General features: G+C 41.3%; 1 protein-coding gene across 1 annotated transcript in view; it reads right to left on the bottom strand.

The window, feature by feature from the left end:
* Positions 1-394: 394 nt before the first annotated feature.
* Positions 395-21,967, bottom strand: part of DROSHA (drosha ribonuclease III) — a 126,025-nt gene continuing 104,452 nt past the window's right edge. Inside the window, exons 26-34 of the mRNA XM_019647856.1 lie at positions 21,037-21,081; positions 19,289-19,446; positions 18,159-18,264; positions 9,336-9,477; positions 7,921-8,003; positions 7,726-7,829; positions 5,238-5,330; positions 4,366-4,412; positions 395-813 (exon numbers count right to left, since the gene is read on the bottom strand). Coding sequence (XP_019503401.1) covers positions 683-813; positions 4,366-4,412; positions 5,238-5,330; positions 7,726-7,829; positions 7,921-8,003; positions 9,336-9,477; positions 18,159-18,264; positions 19,289-19,446; positions 21,037-21,081 — 909 coding nt within the window. The 3' untranslated portion in view covers positions 395-682. The remainder of the gene's footprint in view (positions 814-4,365; positions 4,413-5,237; positions 5,331-7,725; positions 7,830-7,920; positions 8,004-9,335; positions 9,478-18,158; positions 18,265-19,288; positions 19,447-21,036; positions 21,082-21,967) is intronic.

Genomic DNA, 21,967 nt, shown 5'->3' with positions numbered 1-21,967 from the left:
AAAGAGTCCACTAACCCCAGGGTGAGAACCTGATTTCAAGTGTCATCTGGCACAGAATCATGATTTCTCCCCTATTCTGACGATTCAAAGAATGTATGTGACTCAAGTATCAGTCATCCCCCCTCCCATTAGCCAGTTAAATGTTAAAGAGATTCCATCTACAAAGGATTCACTGTGTAGAGAGGGATATGTTCAACATTTGCAGCTGAGAGCTTGATAAACATCCAGATGAAAGCTATAAAACCTAGTTAATAATCCCGAGATTTCAAAAAGTATAGCTGTTAGTAAAGAGCAGTTCGAATACCTGGTAAAGTGAATTTTTCACTTGTCGGCTGAAAGTCTAGAGTCATAATCTCAGACAGAGATAGAAAAATAGGATGTAGTCCACATAGAATAAATTTTTCAAATTTTATTGTTTAAAGAAAAAAAATAAAGGGAATACGCACATCCACTAAAGGGAAGTTTTCCATTAAATAGAAGAGAAATCAAACACTTGGTAATAAAGACCATCCAGCTAAAAACAGCGTATTAGATCAGTGAAACAACGATAGCAATTTGACTTGGTGTTTTATTTCAACAGGCACGCTTCATCCATAGTCTGCAGGAAAACTAGGCTAGGTCTCCACGGGCAACAGTCACAGTTATTAAGCAAGTAAATACGCTACCACTTCTGTGTCCTCCTTTATTTCTTTATGTCTTCAGTCTCATCTGGCTCTTTCTCTTGGTGCTCTCTTTCCCACCTCATTTCTTTTAACTCTTGTCTGTATTTCCGTTCAATGAACCGCTTCTGATGGGCCATCTGAGGAAAGTTATCTGACACGAGGAGATATATTTTATACTTAATAAAGGACAGCCACTAGTGCAAAGAATGATGCAAACCAAACATATACACATATAAAGACATATTCATATAAAATATATATAGCTGTATTTTGTAAGGCAAGAGAAAAACAAATTGTTCGTTTTCTTCCCGTATTCTTTTATCATGCAGAAACCCACTGGAGGGCTAGATCAGCACCCAATTCTAGATTTCAATGTATGATGTGACCTTGAGTATAAAAGACACCGAGACATACAGGAATGTTTGAAAGAAAGACATGTGGCCTCAGAATGATTCCAGGTAGGCGTTTTAACATAGTTCTTCGAACAAGAAGTGATTTTCAGGGAGAGAGCAAAGGGTATTGTACAATGGAGTTCAAACCAAAAACTTCAAACAAATAACAATAGTATCACACAATTATTTACCAAGAATTAAACTTTCTGAAAAGTGCAGAAAAAGATCAGACAAAAGGAGGATGCATTCTAAGTCACTATTTATGATCATTCTAGCTTTAAAGTTTACCATAGGAAGCCCATAGCTGTATCAGCAACAGCAACCCCAGTAAAGCACTTTTATTTGGTTAAAGGAAACACGTCGCTCAATGGCATAGTTTAAGCTATATTTAGTTGGACATTTGACCGTGTGCAAGCGTGTTGGCACAATGGAAATTCTGATTCAGATTTTAAATTTCTACAAGTCACCTATGGTCTGTAACAAGTGCAGCAATGGGGTCAGCAATCAAGTATGGAAGGAAAAACAGTCATTTTCCACACTTTGTCAACAAACACATACCGTATTTCCCCATGTATAAGACGCTCCCATGTATAAGATGCACCTTAATTTTGAGGCCCGAAATTTGAAAAAAATTTATTACATAAAGTTATTGAACTCAAGTTTTATTCATCGTAAAATTCATACAACTCCTCATCACTTGCGGGAAATGCAAGTAAAAAAAATCTACAACCACTGCGTAAGATGCACCCAGTTTTTAGACCCCACATTTTTCAGAAAAGGGTGCATCTTATACATGGGTAAATACGGTACTTCAACCACAAACATCAGGACAGAATGCAAGCGTGAATGAGAGCGACACAAGTGATCTGGTCACACAGGAAAAAATGATGCTGTGCTGCCAAGCCAGGGAAGGGGCTGTTGCATAGAATAGGTGCTACTTCATAGTGAAAAATATGAAGAATCGGAGATGGGGGAGAACATAGCATGCCTGAGGGAAAGTAATACTTTTGTTGTTTGTTAAGGTTGAAGCATAATAAATGCGGATATAAATATTTAGCATATTCCTAGAGTCCGCCCTGCCCCGGTCTCCCCGTTAGACAGCATCCCATCCTCACCCCAGATGAGAGAGGGATAGGGTGGTAGGAAAGTATCTGAGAAGCAGGTGGTGAAATCAGTGACGAGCTTGCATGTCTGAGAGTCAGTGACTGATTTTAAACAAAAGAGGAACATAATAGCACCTGTATTTTAGAAATAAAACAGTAATAAAATCCTATCAGCCAAATGATATTACACTGATTCCTTTTGTATTATATAAATCACAGCTTTCAAGTATTATAAGTACTTAAAAAAACAATACAGAAATACCTTGGTTTGCAAGCATAATTCGTTCCGGAAACAAACTACTCGTATTGCAAGACGTCGCTCGTTTACCACATTAAAATGTATTAAAAATGTTTGCTCGTCTTGCAGAACACTCACAAACCATGTTACTCGCAATCCAAGGTTTTACTGTACATCAAACAAATCCCAAAAAGTTAGCTGTCAAGCAAGTTTCTACAAATGAGCCCTACCGTCCTCAGTAAATTCTACTGTAAACTTTAATCTGCATGAAAAAAAGCCCACCACTCAGATCTAACCATTGATAAACCTTTAGAATATATCCATAGGGCCCTTTTCCTGTGAAGTACAGTTACACTCCACAGATACATACACAATGTAAATGTGTATATCTATTACACAGACACACACTTAAAATCATTCCCCCTCACTCCCTTACACTGCCAGCGTACAGTACAGGTGTGTTTTATGGGTACACTTTTTGTTTCAGTTATTCTAGTATAAGCATATTCCCATATCATTACCTTCCAAAAATGTTAATGGCTCCAAAATATTACAACGTTTGGATAAAGCAAGGATTGGTAAACCACTCCCTGTAGGCCAAGTACAGCCCTGCCCGCACTTCAGTGAATAGGTACTGTTGCAACACAGGTACCCGCTCATCCGCGTACTGTCCACGCCGGTGGGCGACCATGGCAGAGCTGAGACACCGTGACAGCAACTGTATTACCTGCAACTCCTAAGTATTTACTATCTTTATAGAAAATGTGTGCCAACCCCTGGGATATACCCTAATTTATTTAAACATTTCCCTACTATTCAACATGTAGCTTCATTTATACATTTATTTTTTCCCTATTTTAAATCAAGATAACCTTTAACAATCTTACAGTGGAAAATGGAATCTCACTTTTATTTCCGCCATGTGATTGCTCATTTATATGTAATAGATGAGAAAGTTCCCCAACAGTCAACTAAGAAATCTCAGTGAAGAGCCCACGATCACTGGCGGCTGGTAACACTAGCTCCTGCCCCATCTCCAGGAAGCTGGGGTCTGCCGACCTGCACCTGGCTCGTGGCCCTCTGACCCTTCCTGTAATCTGCCCCAGGGCTGCGGATCCTGGGCCGCTTCTCATTCACCTTGCGGCACCTTGCTCTCTCCCACATGTAGCTGGTACTTGAAGCCTAATCAAATTGCTCACATTTTGCCCACAGGTTGGGCTGTGCAGCACGATATACCTCAGGAGAAAAATTCCTTGCACTGAAGCCTTCGATTTAAGAAAGACTCAGCAGTTCCCTATATGGTCAATTATGTAACTGGAGTTTCTTCAGCCCTGCCATCCCATTCTTGGGACTCTATCTCACAGAACTAAAAGCACCAATATATAGACATTTACTGTCGGCAGTGATAAAAAACCAGAATCAAAGTATCCACCAATAATTTGTAAAAAGCTGAATAACATACAGCTCACACACAGCGTGACCTCTTACGTAGCTATTAAGAAAGAATGAATTGAAGCCACTATGGCCTGCAAAGCTGCCCAGAATGTGCAAGAAAAGATGCACAGGAGTTTGTAAATATCATCCCAGTTCCATAAAACAATGGCCAAAAACTAAAAAGAAAGAAACCTTCGCATGCATATGATTGTAGAAATTGATGAAATATATTTTACAAGTATATGGAAACGAATACACTAAGTTGTTCGCATGGATTACTTGGGCTGAGAGAGTGACTCTACGCAAGAAAAGAAAATGAACATCAAAAAGCATTCAGGAATACCTTTTTTTTTTTTTTAATTATAAGCCCATTTTATACATGTCTCACATTCTACTAAACTCTGTGTGAAGAATAATTATGAAGAAAAGAATATCACATTTTATCAGTACTTACCATTTTTCTATTTTCCATTTTCTTTCCAGAAAACACTCATTACATTATGAACATATAATTACAGAAGAAGAGATAGGCTTACATTTTTCAAGTGCATCCATTGCAGCTCCCATTTCCGCTTGCTGAATACTATTAAATAAAATAAAGGTGAGATACACTTTAATTTAAAGATTTTTTTCAAAAACAAATGGTATGGCTACAAATTATTCAGACTGATTTTCATGTTTGGTACATAAAATTTTATCTGATTACTTCTACGGTCACATACTGAATTGCACAGATAGGAATATACCCAAGGGCATGCAGAAATGTCGTTTATTTGCAAAGCCTATTTAAGTTAATCGTTCCACACTTTTAATACTGCACTAAAATGCCTTCCATTTATATTACGTTTGAAGTATTTCATACTTAAATTTGAGTATCGTCAGTGTAAACTTTAAATAGGTAAAGAGTAAAAAACTGTATATATAGACAGGCTTCCAATCATTTCTCAGTTTAAGATATAGAGGTTCAAAGAAAGGTGACAATATACATAATTCTTTTTACCTGAAGATGTTATCACGTCCACAAAGCTAAAGTGAGTACCGATAAAAGATCAAATGTCTAACGGCTGTGTCACGCACGCCGTGTTTCATAAAATGCTTGCAGCAATGTTGGGTACACTGCCGGGTGATAAAACCGGACAGCCCTCACCTATGCACCAGGCAAGGTGGTTTTCTCAAGGCAGCCACAGCCCCTGACACATGGCATTCTCACCGTTCAAGGCCGATTCTCACATTTGGGGCTGGGTGTAGAGGGGACACCGATCCTTGGGAATCACTTTGCTATTGCCCTGGAACATTCTATACTCTAAGTTTAAAAAGACAGACTGCAGAGCTGGGGAATACCAAGGAGAGGTTTCTCGGACACAGGGGATGTCCATTTGAAGAAATTAAATGTAGCTTCTTCTCATACCTTGGTCCTTTCCCACAGCCTATTCTTTCTCCCTTGAAGTAAACAGCTACAGTGTAGGTTCTGGCATGGGATGGCCCCACAGTCTGCAGGGTCCTGAAAGGGAAAAGAAAGAATATTCATTATGCTAAAGTGTCATTTAATTGTTATTGCTAGTATGTAACTCCAAGAAAAACCAGGTACTTATTGCTCAGAGCAGCAGTTCTCAACCTGTGGGTCGCGACCCCTTTGGGGGCCGAATGACCCTTTCACAGGGGTCGCCTAAGACCATTGGAAAACAGAAAGATATTTATATGACGATTCATAACAGTAGCAAAATTACAGTTATAGAGTAGCAACGAAAATAAGTTTATGGTTGGGGGTCACCACAACATGAGGAACTATATTAAGGGGTCACGGCATTCGGAAGGTTGAGAACTGCTGGCTCAGAGGAAGGCAAAAATAGCAAGAGAATTAAAGGAGTAAGTTTTTGATTTGCTAACCTGACAAATATAGTAAGCTTTTGAAATAGAAAAATTTTTTAATTCTAACACTGGATTTATATATATATATATTTTCCCCAAAGCATTATAAATAGTATCTGCAGTCTAACCGTGAAGTGTAAAATATTTTTAAACAGTTTCAAAGTGTGCATATTCGAAGTATGATACAAACTTTTATCAGTGAAAAGTTATCTATTTCAATTTGTTCATTGTTTTTCAGTGCTAATCACAGCGAAAAATAATAAATATTTGGGTAATACATCTCAAGCCCTATCTGAATGGTTTTACATCCTTGATGGATTCTTTCTAATGTCTGTTATCTTATCGGAAAGATCACAAAACTTATTTCATTTCTGGAACATCTGAGACCATTTCAAAGGTATGCTGTAATGCCAAGTATACAACACAACTGCCGAAAAACAAAACTCCAGGTACCCTGGATTTTAATGATGTGGTGCAGATTTCAACTGTGGTAAAGCTGATAGCTTCATGCAAAAGGGAAATTAAAAGTAGCCAACAAAGATAATGGAATGAACACAGCAATCGTGAAAAAACGATGCAAAACCACCCCTTCATCTTGATGAAAAAGAACACGCTCATCGTGTGCTTTCATTTGGGCGCTTTATGAGAAGGGAGCAGTCATTTCCTCTGTGTTTGTATTCTCCGGGGGATGAAAGCACCCGGGTGGCTTCTTTCAGGTAACTCTTATTATAGTCATCATGCCTGCGTTATGAGAGGTTTATCTTCTCCATTTTATTTATTGAGCCTTAATTATCACTTTGATGAGGAAATACTTTGAGCCTTTCATGTAAGACAGTTGGGGTATTCATTATGCTTCTTAGCCACATATTAAAGTACTATTTCTAAACATTTGGGGGTTTTTCCCCCCAAAAAATGAAACATTATTTAGCAGTGACAGCTTCTTGGGACCATTCATAGTAGCTCGCTGTGGGGTAGCACAACCTTCTCTGGGGCTCAGTTTTTCTTTTAGTGAAAAGCCTGTATCATGTTGTGACTGGAAATAAAAACATAAAATTTTTGGTTGCTACTCTGGTGTTTTCCTTGAATATTCTGAAATTTGAGAAAATCAACAGGAGCGGGGGGGGGGTGCTTTTCTTCCCTATGGGATACTCACACAAATGAGTGTGCTTGCAACCGTGTGTGCACAGACAAGGGACAAACCAGCACTGAAACTAGATTTTTAAACATCCTCATAAACACATATCCAGACAATACCACGGGAGGCAACCCACCTATTTTGATAATTCTTCCTTTTTGTAATTCCTCTTTGAAACCACTTTCTGAATCAACGTGTGAATGTCTCAAGATAATTACTCTACTTCAGAGTCAAACCTCCTGTTTTCATGAAAGCCGGTGTATGTGTGCAGTGACCTGCACTCCTTTTGAACGATTTCTGGTTACCACTCAAAGAATAAAGATTTATCACTAAAGATATTCAGAACTACTCAACAGCTTTTGATACGCATTCTGAGAAGAAAAGTGCCAAATATTTGAATAACACAGCAGCAGTGAAGGACTGCTGTGCTTCTTACAGTGAACACCTGAGACAGAGGGCATACCTGTCAGGCAACAGAGACAGAGGCCAACAGGCCTGGGACAGGGAGACCCCCAATTACTGTTACAAATTAAGCATACACAATCTTCTAATCTAGATGCACAGCAGCGGTTACGAGAAATAAGACAAATATAAAAACGTATATAAAACTACTTCATCTGAATTGCTCTTATCGTGGTCTCCTAATCTCAGAATGTCTTCCTCACAGGGAGTAGTTCACAGAGCATTTGAGAGATGGGAGAACGCCTAGATAATCAAATGATACCCACTTACTTACAGCTGAAAGACAGAAACGCCCCGAGTCAGAGTCACAAAGTCTTCACCCAGGACCCCAGTCACGATGGCTCCACAGTGGTCAGTTTCTCCTCCAGGCGCCCAGAGCATCGCCTCTGAGCTCACCCGACCCAGCGGCCCATGGGCAGTGAGTACTCACTTGTACAGAGGAATGTCTGGCTCTTTTCCTTCTGTCCTAAGTGTCAGGCAACACTGCTGGAGCTGGGATTTGGGGTCGTTCCAATCCTGATTCAAAATGAACTCCTGGAGCAAGTACCCAAAAAGCACTTAGTAATGGGTTCTGGGACTGCCAATCTTAAAGCATATAACCAATTTAAAATTTATATAAGCTTACTTTTAATCGTGGGAAGAAACAAACATTCATGAAAGTATGAACATACTCCAAATCCTTATCGATGTACAGTGCTGCAATAAATGCTGAAAAAGAGAACATTTAAAAATAAACCACAATGCGTTGCCATTTACCAGAAGGAGACCCAGACTTTTAAGAAACTCCTTAATAAGGTGTTCAACTTCCAGGCCCTCCTTATTTTTTTAGCGTTACCATTTCATCCTTCTTTAAACAAGAGCTACTCTTTATCACTAATGTAAGCAGCAGCAATACAGATGTGTGACTAAGATGCAAAATCACAGAGGACAAAGACCAAATTACGTATGTTTGGCTAAGGGCTAAATGACTAGCTCATTAAAATGATACACAAAATGCTACTGTATAGCAGGAAAAGAATGCTATCTGGGAATACAACCAAGTTAACATCCAATAAATCAAAATAAAACTGGATGACCGCATATGACAACAGACTGAGTGCATCTTTGGGGCCTGCCATTCTCAACACCAGTCTTGAGACCCCCCATTTACAAGGGTATGTGTTACATTTCATGAACAGAAATGGGACGATTCACAGAGTCAACTGGCCCAGAGAAAAACGTAATACTGGGCTTCATGACAATGTAACAACACACCCAACTGTGAATTAATAAATGGGAACCCCAAAGATAGCTTCATTAAAAGATACCTTAACCAAGTAAACAAACAGCAAGTTTTTAAAAGAAGTTAATTGAAAAAGAAGTTCTCTTAGGTTCCTTGTCAGACTGCCTTTTGCTCTTTGTAAATAGGCTAGTTTTGCATGGTAGACTTTAATATAATTTCAATGGTCAAAATACCCTAACATTAAAAAGTTCCCCCAGTTAATGGCCCACTTATTTTAAAATAGCACCAGAAACAATAAAATTATGTATATAATCCTTTAGTTAGCTATAACAGGATTATTTATAATGATTCCAGACCATATCAGAAAGTGCGAAAGATGAGATTTGTACATAGAGCTCTGAGCTCTTTCAAAACAACGGGTAACAGTTATAGCATTCAGTGAATACATTCTTCTTCTGTCTCCTAGGCCCCTACATAAAGTCTGCTGGGTGGCCAAAAAGCTAGGATTCACTAAGCTCAATCTTCATAATCTGTCACTGTGTCACACAAAGGGGTGTGATGGCTGGGCACTCGGATGGAGGGGTGCAGAGGCGGGGTGGGGGTGGCACCACGGAACACAGACTGAACATAAAATGCATTATTCACGTGGCTTAACTCCACATTCTTCTTCAAGCAAGCTTTGGATAAAGGCATAAATAAAACATAAAAATTAAAATAGAAAAGAGGTTTCTGTAAAAGTCAGAAAACGACGATAATGAGAAGGATAAATGTTGGTGCATCTGATTTAGGCTGTGAATCTGCAGGCGGAGAGGACTCACACTCCAAGAGGTCGGCCAAGGTCTTGGTCCTGAGCGCCACCGGCCGCTTGGTCTTGTCGTTGGTGATGGCGTACTCCTGCATGCCCAGCTCCTCCGCCACCTTGGCTTGCGTCCTGTTATTCACCAGAGAGCTGCGCAACAACTGGCCGAAAGGAAACAAGGCACATTTAGAAGCCACTTCCCTTCGGTCTCTCTCCTGCCTCTGCATGAGGCCCCACCAGCCTGAGACCATGTCACCGATAGGGACACCAGGGCAAACCATGGCTGGCGTCCCCAGGCACCAGTGACAAACTTCATATTCTTCTAGCTTCTCCTTAAAGAACTTACTGTGCCCTGGATTTTACCTAACTGACCTTTCAATAGTTCATTTAGTTTTTCAGCAGCAGTGAGCTGAGTCGCAGGAGGTGCTGTACTATGATGAACGGTCACAGCTTCCAGTAAGTTTAATGCTATTCAATGAAGGAGCACCACAATTTTCAAAAATGAACCGTAATGAAGTGTAATTTACATACAATAAAATGCACCCATTTTAAGTACCGTGAGGTGAGTTCTGACAGCCTTCTACATTCCCATCACCCCAAACAAGTTCGCTGTGCCCCTCTGCATCAACCAATCGGACCCGCTTTCCACCAGGCACGCTCGGCCTGCTTTCTGTCACTGCATGTTAGTTTTAAAGGAGCATTTTTAGAAAGTCTAAAATAAGCTTCAAGTTTCACGGCACTGATGCTAATTTTGATAATACAGGATTTGGGGAAGTGATGTTTTAGTAAATATTACTTAAAATACTTAAATTATTACCACACTTCTACTTTGATTATTTTGAATATTTCTACTATAAAAGAGTCAGTGTTTCAAACTGAGACCCTTTATCTTTGATCAAATGAAAATGTAATTTTCATATTTCAACTTCAGGAATTCAAAACAAAGAATTTCTACTAGGAATTTCAGTCAGCTAAAAGTCCTGCAAAACACTACCCAAGTAGTAATACTAAACAGTGCATGAAAATTATGCACCCAATCCTTGGAGGAGGTGCCCATGAAACAAGCCTGGTTTAGGGATGTAACACTCACTCGCTAACCACTCCCAGGGGGCAGGTGGGAAGGGAGGGAGGCCGGAGAAGCAGGTCGATACAAAGATGGGAACTCACCAAACAAAGGCTGAGAATAACTGTCTCCAGCCTCTGAGATTTGGGGGAATAATGTACCAACAATGAGGGCTTTTCTTACGACAGACAGAACAAATTCTCGGCCTATGACAACAGCTACTTGCTGCTGAGGAATATCGCTGACACCAGGCGAGGGAGCGGGAAGCAGCTGCCTGGGAGCTGGCTTCACACCCCTTAGCTTCCTCATCACACTTTGTTTATTAGATGCAAGTTTTACGCTCTGTGGCTCCACAGTGTCGACTGAGCATATGAAAATCAAGATTTATTCTCAACGCCTGAGACTGCATCCTTGACAATAGATAAATAAGAAACAATATGTTCTTAATTTGTCTGACAATGATTCATGGAGAATTACAGCTTGATCTTCATGAGCTGCGCTTGCTGTTGAGTTACAGACTATTCTTCTCTGTTTGTCTCTGCTCCCTTCCTCCGGATTCCCCCTAACTCTACCTTTTCTTCAATATAGTGTTTCATTAAAATTAATAACCACAGAGCAGCTCAAAATTAAAAAGACCTAGCATATAACATTAATAGAGGAACGAACCAATAGGGAGCCCCCCAGCCTAATATCTCGCAATTACAGAATAATTAAGCTGGAAGGGAGGTATCTTTTTTGGTTTGGATTTCTAATGGGAGGGGAGGGGCTCTCAAAGTCGAGGCCGCAGGGGAACAGGCGGGCTATTTCGCGAATACGGCTGTGCTGAGCAAGTTGGGCTTGCTTTCGGGGAGAGGAGAAAACCAATTGAGGCTGCGTATATGGGGATTCCACGCCTTAAGAGTCCACAGCCCGATGTAGACTTGAGCACACACAGGCCACAACACAGCACTGGTTAGGGCGCCCCAGCTGCCACCTCCCAGTGTCAGAGGTCCTCGCTCACTGCTGTGCAGTCCTGCTGGGGAAGGAGGAAGACAGCAGAGGACGCAAACAGAAATGCTTCCAGGTTTATTTAAAATAGGCCCTGACAGGTCTTAAAGAAGCAGGGTGGCCAGCTAAAAGTGAGATTATTCAGTTCTTGCCAAAACTCAGATCCTGAAGCAAAAAGTCAGTGAGGGTAAAGGAAGCTCCAAATCTCCCATATTTTTAGAGTCAGTTTAAATTTAAAAGATGAGTTGAAAAGAGTTAAGACCTTGGCTCTTTACGAGAAAGTCTGAATGGCAGTTCTTTAAATGAGAACTTCCCTCCTCGGCCTTTGCTGAACTCAGCTTCACAATGAATCATGCTGTTTGCCAACAAGTGGGATCAACAGGGGATCACAGAGCAGAAAACCACCTGAAGTGCGGCCATTAACAGCCTGGGAGGCCAGTTCTATGCCAGGCCCATTGCTGGCTAATGGCTGACGATCCCCAAATGATCAACATCCCACTGCTGCCTGGGGGGGGGGGGCTAATCTCTGAAGGAAGCAGCGCACAGACTGGCCACTGTCACACACTGTGTTCGCTGCAGTGACAGCAGCGACCATGGTGCCCGCAGGCGCTTCTCTCCCCCGCAGCCGTCTAACCCCGGACCACAAACGTTTCAGGGGCTCACTGACCTGGTTGTTATAATCAGAATCGTAAGGTACTTTTGAGGTACGGTGTTCAGGCCTCTTCCAAGAACCAAGGAATTAGAATTTGGGGGATGTAACCTAGACACGTGTATTTCTTTGAAAATCATGCAAGTGGGCTCTGATAAAGACAGAGTCAGAACTGAAAAAGAATGAGTCTGCTTGCTAGTGGGGAAAGGGTGGGTGCTATGGTCTGAATGTTTGCATCTTCCCAAAATTCACAGGGTGAAAGCCTAACCCCTAATGATGATGGCATTGGGAGGCGGGCCTTCGGGAGGTGGTTCGGTCATGAGGGTGGAGGCCTCACGAATGGGACTAGTGCCCGTATGAAAGAGGCCGAAGAGATCTCCAGCCCCTGCCACCATGTGTGGGGACAACAACAACTCTGCACTCGCAACAGGCCAAACCTGACTGTGCTGGCCACCCTGATCTTGGACTTCCAGCCTCCAGAACTGTGAGCAATCAACTTCTGCTGTTCATAAGCCCCCAGTCTGCGGTGTTTTGTTACAGCAGCCTGAATAGACTAAGACAGTGGGGAAGGGTTTTCCAAGAAGACAGAAGAGCTCTGGCAAAAGCTAGGGACCACGACACAAGGTGGCTGCTGGGTGTGGGACTGGACGAGAAATCAGAGCTCAGTGGGGACAGCTGATCTGAGGGGGCTGCCTGGCCTCTGGGCAGAGTCCTGCAGGCGAGGTAAATAAGTCTGTACTTTCCTGTAGGGGGAAAGAGTCCCAAAAGGTGTCAGGTGGGCAGAGCGGCAAATTTTTTTATTTTAGAAAGATCATTTTGGTGGATGAATTTCAATGGAGCAAGACATGAGGTTGGAAAGCTTGTAGATGTTGATGGTATAAATTACTGTTTTACAAAGTGGAAATATCTACTTTTTTTTTTCTCTTTAGCGGTCTAGAAAACAAACATTAAGCACCCAATGGGCATGAGATAGTTATCAGACTGTTTTGCGGACCTGCCTGGTATTACATATGTAGTAAAAGGCAAAAGATTTTGCGTCATGCTGCCTGGGTTCAAACTGCGGCCTCAGCACTTCCTGGCTAAGTGACCCCAAGTTACTAAAGTTACTGAATCAAAGGCTCAGTTTCCTCATCTATAAAATGGAGAAAGTAGTAGCTAGCTCACAGGGTGGTAATGAGAATCAGTGTGGATGAATACACAATAACCGGCACATAATAAAGACGTGAGACACGTGTACTGCCATTGTTAGCTACTAAGACGCCATCACTAGGCAAGATACGCTCTTGCTCTTCGCTTATAGGGAAAGAGTTACAGACAGTTCTAGAAATCCCTCTGGATTTGTCTTCAATGCAGGATGTTCTGTATACATGTCCACTCACTGTCTTTTCCATTTTCTACCAAGTGCTAGGTGGTCCTTAACCTTCTTCTTAATACTCCCCCCGCCCCTCCCTCCAAAATTGTCATTTGAAATCACCAGAAAGTGAAGACAGCTGTAGTGAGGGCTCTCTGTAAAGCTGAGAAAAGGACTGGTGAGGTCCTGATGCAGCGGCAGGGACCCAAATAAACATCACAAATCTCAGGTTCTGAGTTTGAGAATCCAGGATGTTTTCTATTATCGCTGCACAGCAGTCTTGCATAATTAGTATAAACTTAATTTTTAATAAGAAAAAGGTTTATTGGTTTAAAACAAAGAAACATATTGGCATCCTTCCTTCAACTATTCCCTTCACTCTTGATTCTAAAGAGGAAACCATAGCTGTAGGACATGAGGGCCACCTAGTGTGAAGTAAGTAGACTGTGAATACTATTTGAGCAACTTTAATACATGAGCATGGGGTGAAGGCAAAATATATGATTACAAGTGACAGAGATGTGCCACACAGGTCTATTACACCAAGAGTGGTAGCCAGATGGTCTCCATTTCCCATGGTAACTAAAGAAAAGGTACACAGATGCTAGCAGTCAGAAAGCAAGTCAGATACAAAGAGCCAGATTATGTCAGTGATGGAGAAACTCTCAACCAGGAGGCTGGGGATCTATCCTCTCGAGGAGGCCTTGCAGATAGATACCTTTTATCAGCATGATTTATGCTCAGTGCTGCCTGGAGGTGGCAGGAAGGGATTAGATCACTGGATCTCAAACTTTTAATTTGTTATCCTTGCTTTCTCATTATCCCAAATCATTCCTCTAAAAACAAAAATTCCTGTAAGTTCATTTCGCTGGTGCATGCCACCATTGGACACAGCACCTTGCACATAGTAGGCAAGGGATTAACAACTGTTTTGGGTTTGGTAGCTTGGAGTAGAGGCTAAGAGAGAAGAACGAAATAGGGAAGAAAACTCAGATGTGAGTGTCACAACTGCAAAGTGTGGCAGACAGGCGTACTGGTCTGAGTAAATTCTCTTTGAGACCCTCTCACTATTTACTCTACTGGGTAGGTTCTAACCTAACAAAACCAAAACTTCAGGCTATGAAATAGAACCTCTTCCTTGTATATTCCAATTCCAACTGTCTTCCTGCAAGAGCTATAGATGCCTGACATTCCCTCTCAGGTAGGCCTTTTTGAACACCCAACTTATAGAACACTATGTGTTTCCCCATCAGCATTCAAAACCACAGTTTCATTTGCTCAGCTGTCCTTATTGTCCGTAAAACCATACGCAAGGGAGTGGCGCCAAGCTAGCTGCCTCTAGCTTGCTTGCTAACCAAGCAAGCAAGATGCCTCTCAATGTACAGTTGCTGTAGTTGTGTGTGCTTTAATTACAGTGATGAATAATTTGCCCCCACCCTCCAATAAATGCAACTGTAATGAGTAATCCTCCACAAATTTTAATTTTAATCTTTAGACATTCATAAGTCACTTTTCAGCTACCTCCCTTATACATTAAAACAAAGTGCCACCTCCCTCCACTGCCACTTACACGTCCCTCTCTGTGTGACTTAGCTGCCTACGAAACTCTCCTTCTTTTAGTTATTTTCAAATATGTACTGAGAGCCTAACACACGGCAGGCACTGCTGGGCATACGGTGATAAATAAAAACATGCTGTCACAGAACTTCCAGGATAGTGGGACAGTCAAATTGACGCAAGTGTCAGGAAGGAAAAGAACATGGCATTTTGGCTGGGAGGCCGTCAGGGAGTTTCCCTGCGTCCAGGAGTCACGTCAGAACTGATATCGAGCAGAAGGGTAGGTAGGAGATACGGGGCAAATGAAAGCAACGGCTGGATGCAGAACGGACCCCAGGTAGAAAAACAGCCTGTACAAAGCCCGACGACAGCAGGGCACTGGAGGAACACAAGGCAGGCCAGTGTGGAGGTGCAGCGTGAAAAGAGCGTGCGACCTGAGGCCAGGCAGGAGAGCCGGCCAGGCCACCCAGGGCCTTGCTTGTTCTTTAGTCACAAAGAGCACCCGGAGAGCGTCAGCCTGAAATGGAACAGCCGCTCACGCCTTCAGAGCATACGTGCTGAGCACCGATATGCCGGGAACGCTCCGAGGGCCAGGGAGTCGGGAACGAGGAGCTCAGACCAAAGCCCTTGCCTTCAGGAAGCTGCTTCTACACTCGGATGAGAAAAGACGGACGGTAAACAAGTAAAACATACAGCCTGCGCCAAGGAGAAACAGAAAGGGGAACCGGAGATGAGGCACGGAGCAGCGCGAGAGGTCACTGGTTAAGTAGGGCAGACACTTGAAGAGAGCCTGAGGAGATGAGGGATTGGCCACAGCCTGTGCAAAGGCGTCGAGGCAAAGGGTAGCTCAGCACCCCAAGGAAGCACACAGAGGCCACTGTGGAGGTCTAAGAAACACAAGTCAGAGACAGATGCAGGAAGGCAGGTCACCCAGGGTCTCGTAGGGAAGAACGTTTGTCTTTGACCCTCGCGCTGGGAAATCTTTGGGAGGCTTTACACAGAGAAGGTGTGTAATCTGACTTCCCTTTCAAAACGATTCCGCTAGATGATGTGCTGAACACAGGCTGAGGCGTGGGGGTGATGAACCCATGGGAGGCTATGGCTGTAATTTAACAGATACCGGGCCAGAGAACAGTGGCCCAAAACTGGGTGGTAACAGTGGAGCTGGTGAAAAGTAGTCACATTTCAGGCAAACTTTTAAGGTAAAATCAACAGGATATGCTAATGGCTGGATATAAGAAAAAGAAGGGTTAAGGGTGACTCCAAGGTGGTTAGCCTGAGCAACTAGAAGAAAGTAATGATCCTTACTGATAGGGAGAGCACCTAGAGAAAAGCAGGTTTTGGGGTGAAAACAAGTTTTGTTTTGGACATGTTAAGTTTGAGATGCCTAATAAAAATCCAACTAGAGATTCCAGTATTTCTGTACATCTCGATATTTGAGTGTATCTCTAGAGTATACATAGCTATATGAGTGTGGAGGTGCGGGGAGAAGTAAAGGCTGAAGACATAAATTAGGAAGTAGTGTCTAGACGTAGTCAAAGCCCTGAGACCACTCATGGAGAGGAAGTCGGCAGAAAAGAGGAGAGGTCTGAGAAATGGGACACTCCAATGTCAAGGGGTTGGGGAGATGAAGAACCACGAAAGTGGACCGAAGATGAACGGCTAGTGTGGCCACAGGAGGTCTGTTGTGAGACGACTCCACTGACGGTAGCACGTAACACAGGTGAGGTGGATGGGAGCAGGAGTTACTACGAAAGACCAGGGTACGAAGCTGCAACCAAGTCGAATGGGCCTCCTGAAGGATTTCTGCCTGAGCCAATGTCCATCATGGGAGAGTACAAATCACAAAACGCCCACAAGAATGGAAAGCCAGCTTCTCAAACAGCACCCTACTTCTCAGGGAACACCTGAGTATGCTGCACACCTAGGGCTCCGCATAAACACAACCTTGAGAGCCCTACAATTTCCTAAAGGCCACCCTTCCTAACTGGGTCTCTTTGTCAGTCACATGCCGGTAATATTCTGACAGCTATGCAGAAACTACTGCTCAGCGGTCCAGGTGACAGAAGTCGGTAGAGAGGACTTGGGTGATCCAGACGAGGTGGTTACTCAAGGAGTGATATTGTCAGGGTTTGTGAATGGGTGGGACGGGCTGAAACAGCACAAGATTTCATCACACTACTCAGAACTGTGTGCAATTTAAAACTTATGAATTGGTTATTCCTGGAATTTTCCATTTAATATTTTCGGACCATGGTTGACCTCAGGTAACAGAAAACAAAACCAGATAAGGTGGACTACGGTAATTTTCTTTGCCCAAATTTCATTTGCTTTCTCAGTGCCAATTCTAGAGGGATTTCTCAAAGGTTATTCCCTCTGCTTTGAGAGATCATCGTGACTGGCTTTCAGGTATGTTTTATTCACTTTCCAATTATATTACTGATCAGTTTCACAGAGGAAAAACAGTATACAGCAAATAAAAAAGCTCAATAGTTTTATAAAATGAGAAAAAAGTGGAGGAATGGGGACTCTTTCACTTTGTCCATCAATCAAACCTTGTCTCTGTAAGTCCCTTTCAACTCTAGCCAAACTACTGAGTCCCTGTTGCCTCTATCTTCTGATTTTTCATGCTTTGTCCTTGTTTCGACAGTCCCAATGTGTGGAATGTCTTTGCACAGAAAGTTCTTCCAGCCGTCTCCCAGTGGCCAAATCCTACCCATTTTTAAAGGCTCAAACGTCATCATATCCATGAAGCTTTCTGAGAACTCCACACCTAAAAGGAATCTTATCTTTTCCTAAACAGCACAAGTGAGCAGTTTACCTATGCCTCTTTATAATATGTAACATGGTTCTCACTTGTACTTAGTTATATTACTTACTTATACTTTTTATAGGATACATGTATGTGTACACACACATACACACACACACAGATAGATAGATATAGATAACAAACTCTTTAAGTATCAACTAATATTTGCTCTCCCCACAAAGCCTAACTCAATGTCTTGCACAGAGTAGGTAATCATTAAATGAAAAAGTATAAAATGAGTTCTTATCATATACTGCTTTGTATAAAATCTGCATAATGAAATGAATAAAACCATATGGTGTACAGGCTAACGTCACTAAGAACTAAGTCACCAATTACACAAGTAGATATTTGGCTCTTCTAATCCTCCCTCTCATATTACATAGTAATCTTATTGGAGGGAATGATTTAACACAAACTTACAGTTAAGTGTCCTTCATGATGATCTGGGAAATGAATGAATAAGTACTCTGTGGCTACCAGTTGCATTATGGAGTCACCTAGGAATTCCATCCTCTGGTTGTGGCCTCTGAAAAAGAAACATCAATGTAAAGGGATCAGTAAGCATTTACAGATTTCAAAACAAAAAAACGGAGTTTTTAAAAAGGCATGATTTTAAAAGGCAATGTGTTCATCTTGCTTTAAAGCACGAAACTAAATACAATTCCCTAAGACCCTTCAATTGAGAAGAGATCTGAATCAATATAGGTTGAGTTTCAAGGAAGAGTAAAGTGAGTACTATCATATGTAAGGATTAAACAATTGCTAAAATAAAGACTGGTAAACAGTTCCTGGTCAGAAGCTGAGGAGTTATCAACTGAAAGCTAAAGTATAGTACAGACAACAATCTTGCACACACAATCTCATTACAAGCAAAACAAAACAAAAAGGCCCAAGAATTTTCTTTGTTAAATCTTTACCTCTTTATTGAACTATACACTCTAGTATTCAATCTGGAAATCCAGTTTAAGGAAACTAAAAAAAAATCTATGACAAGGTTCTTTAAAGAGACATACATATTTGATTTGGGGGAAAGGAGCCAAAAACTGAATAAAAAACATGCAAAAAAATATCATTTTGGTTATTAATTATTATACTAGTTCATCTTCAAATCACTCATGCAGAGCAGGGGTTGGAGGGCCAAGTTTAGCCCATGGCCTGTTTTTGTAAATACGTTTAATTAGGACCTAGCCACATTCATTCATTTATATTTTTTCTTTGGCTGCTTTATGCTTGCTACTAAGGCAGAATCAACCATGTGACAGAGACCACATGGCCTATAAAGCCTAAAACATTTAATATCTGTCCCTTAAGTTCTTACTTCCTTCACACTTCTATTATGCTTTACAAAGAAAGTAGATGCATGACAATGAGACCAAAAATACTGGATTGGAGCACACCCCCTGGTCCACACCAGTGTCTGGCTACTCACCCATCTCATGATTTCCTAGAATATGTTTGAAATCCCAGTTCCTTTGCAGGATACATAGCAAAGGTTTGGGACTGCCTATCTACATGGTCACAATGGGACTACAGGAGCGCTTGTCACTCACAGGGTCAGGTGGTTAAATCCCACAGTTCTCAGTGTGAATGCTCTCGCCAGAAGTCGAACATGAGTAAAAATTACTCCAATTGCTTCTTCAAACTCAGTAAGTTTCTGTAGAACTGGAGAAGTCTCAATAAGTTGTCGATCCGTATTTGGCTCTTGTAACTACAGGAAAAGAGAAATAAATAAAAATCATGTGCAGTTTTTGGTTGCAAGAGTAATTATCAATTCTAAAATAGTGTTTTGTAAATTCCTTCTCCCATGAGCGGAAGTTTCTGAAATGCCAATAAAACATGGAAGCTTCTTCTCATCCCTTTAAATGGCAAACAAACCTAATATTTAAAGAAGGTTCAAATAATATTTTCCAATCTTCTATCAAATTTCAACTCCAAGTACTGTACACAGATAGTTCAAAATCCCAAGTATTATACTAACTCTCCAAGGAAGAGGTAAGTTGAAGAACTGCTGGTAGAGAATACATATATAGCAACGCAGTGGTTTTCAAAATTCAGTGTTCACCAGGACCCTTGCAGGGCCTGTTAAATGCACATGGCCAGGCCCTACCCCACAGTCTGTCATTCAGTATGTCTGAAGTAAGGACCGAGAACTGGCCTTGCTGGTAAGTTACCAGGTGACACAGATGCTACTGGTCTGGACACTGCCATTTGAGAACCACTGCATTAGAGTAACTTGACCATTGTGTGTCTTCTAGGGACCAAACTATTTTGGCAAATGAGCATCATTAAAACTGGATTCGGCTTACAATGGAAATGATTATACAACCAGGCAGGTGCTCACGTAACAGTGAGCCTTTAACAACTGGCAGAGAACAAATATGTAAAGGGTAATTAAAATGAACATTTTCCACAACTTTGGGCAATTTCATATTAATAAAATATTTATAAAGTACTTTAAATCAATTCCATTTATTACTTACTATAAAGCCTCTCATGAGAGTTCAGTCACTAGTGATTATTATTATATATATAATATACATACATGCATATATACCAATATATATATGTATGAGTATACATGAGTACATATGTGAGTATATATGTATACTCATATATATGTATATATACATATACATATATATATACATACATATATATATATATATATATATATATATATATATATAATCTCCAAAGTAAAATAGAAATAAAAGCAAACAATAGTAAGAATCTTTAAACCAACTGAGGAAAAAGATGTCACCACATGTAGATCTTTAAAATTCCAAAATCTTGAATAAAAAGTTATCACACTAAACTAAAACTTTAATTTAGAATATATTTCACGCAATCTGAGCCAAAGCCTTCAATTACTAAGATCCAAATTAGGTTGTAATTTAGCAATGTTAATTTAGTATTTGTTCTACTTTGGAATAAGCCCAGGTTTGCTTCCATGTGTTTTTCGCTATAACAGTAGGCATGTAGATATACTGGAGTCGACATAGGCTTTGAATATCACTTTTTAGGGGGATTGGGGGACCAAACCACAATCACACAGTAGGCCATCCTGCCTCGTAAGGCAAGATGCATCCCAGCGGTGCCCGACCCCAGACCACACAAATGCAACGTATGGCATCATTTTACTATTTGTTCCCAAGTTTTCCAGTTCTGACACCCCAGCTTAAAGTCATAATGCCACTGAAGGGAATCTAAGGACAAAAGCAGGAGGGAAAATAAGGCAAACTAAAGTAATACAAATACCCAGTTATAAAGCTCACCGCAGACCACCGGCCACGCTTACCTGGAGTGGGTGGAGAGGATAATTGAGCCAGACTTCGCGCAGGTCCTGGAAAATGGAGTGATGTCTTTAATGCTCGAGGGAGCCATTTAACACACTCTAGAGTACTAAATAAAATGCCATTATGTGAAATACTGAACTATTTCAGATGCTGACTCCACTTATTGCAAATTCAATAGCACTGGCAAACTAATTTTTTTAAGTGTACTCGCCACTCAAAATGCCTATAGAGACTCTAATTAACCTATTAAGCTGGGGAGGAACGGAGTCACCTCCACCCCCAGGAGTCAAAGACACCTTTTCAAACTAAGTTACAGATTGCTTAACCTAATACACCGGGTTAAGCCGCCGTTTTAATCATATTTTGTAGTTTACCATTTCCCAGAAATGTGCATCAGCTGTGCCTTCTGTAATTAAAACTCATCTCAAACTTCCTTTGTTTTAGGTACTCATTCATTATCATATCATCCCCTGACTAGTTTCGAAACTCTTAGTTCTGTAAGACCACATTTTCACTGTGGGTCACTGCCAATGTTGACTTGACATATGGGAATGAGTGAACTTTATGAGGAAGCTCAGTGCATTATTTTATCCACTGAGTTAAATCTAGAGGCAGTTATAATTAAAACGTCCTCAGGAGTAAAGTGGTTTTCCTTCAGTTTTAGGCTCTAGGGAGCTGCTGACTAAATCTACTTTCTGGCCCTGATGTTAGGTTTTTTGAAATAAATAATGAAAGATTTTTAAAAAGAAGGAAAATATTTTTTAAAAAATATAGAGGGGGCCGGCCGAGTGGCACGATGGTTAAGAACTGGCTTGGGACGCAAGAGGGCCCCGGTTCTGATCCCACATATGAGAGCCAGTGACACTGCCCTCCACAGCTAAGATGCTGAACAACAGCTCAACCTGGAGCTGGGCTGCCGTGTGAGTCACCGGC

The sequence above is a fragment of the Hipposideros armiger genome, unplaced genomic scaffold (genome assembly GCF_001890085.2).
Source record: "Hipposideros armiger isolate ML-2016 unplaced genomic scaffold, ASM189008v1 scaffold_117, whole genome shotgun sequence".
In the NCBI taxonomy this organism is placed as follows: domain Eukaryota; kingdom Metazoa; phylum Chordata; class Mammalia; order Chiroptera; family Hipposideridae; genus Hipposideros; species Hipposideros armiger.
The sequence above is the reverse complement of the archived record's forward strand: the minus strand, read 5'-3'. Positions and strand labels throughout refer to the sequence as shown.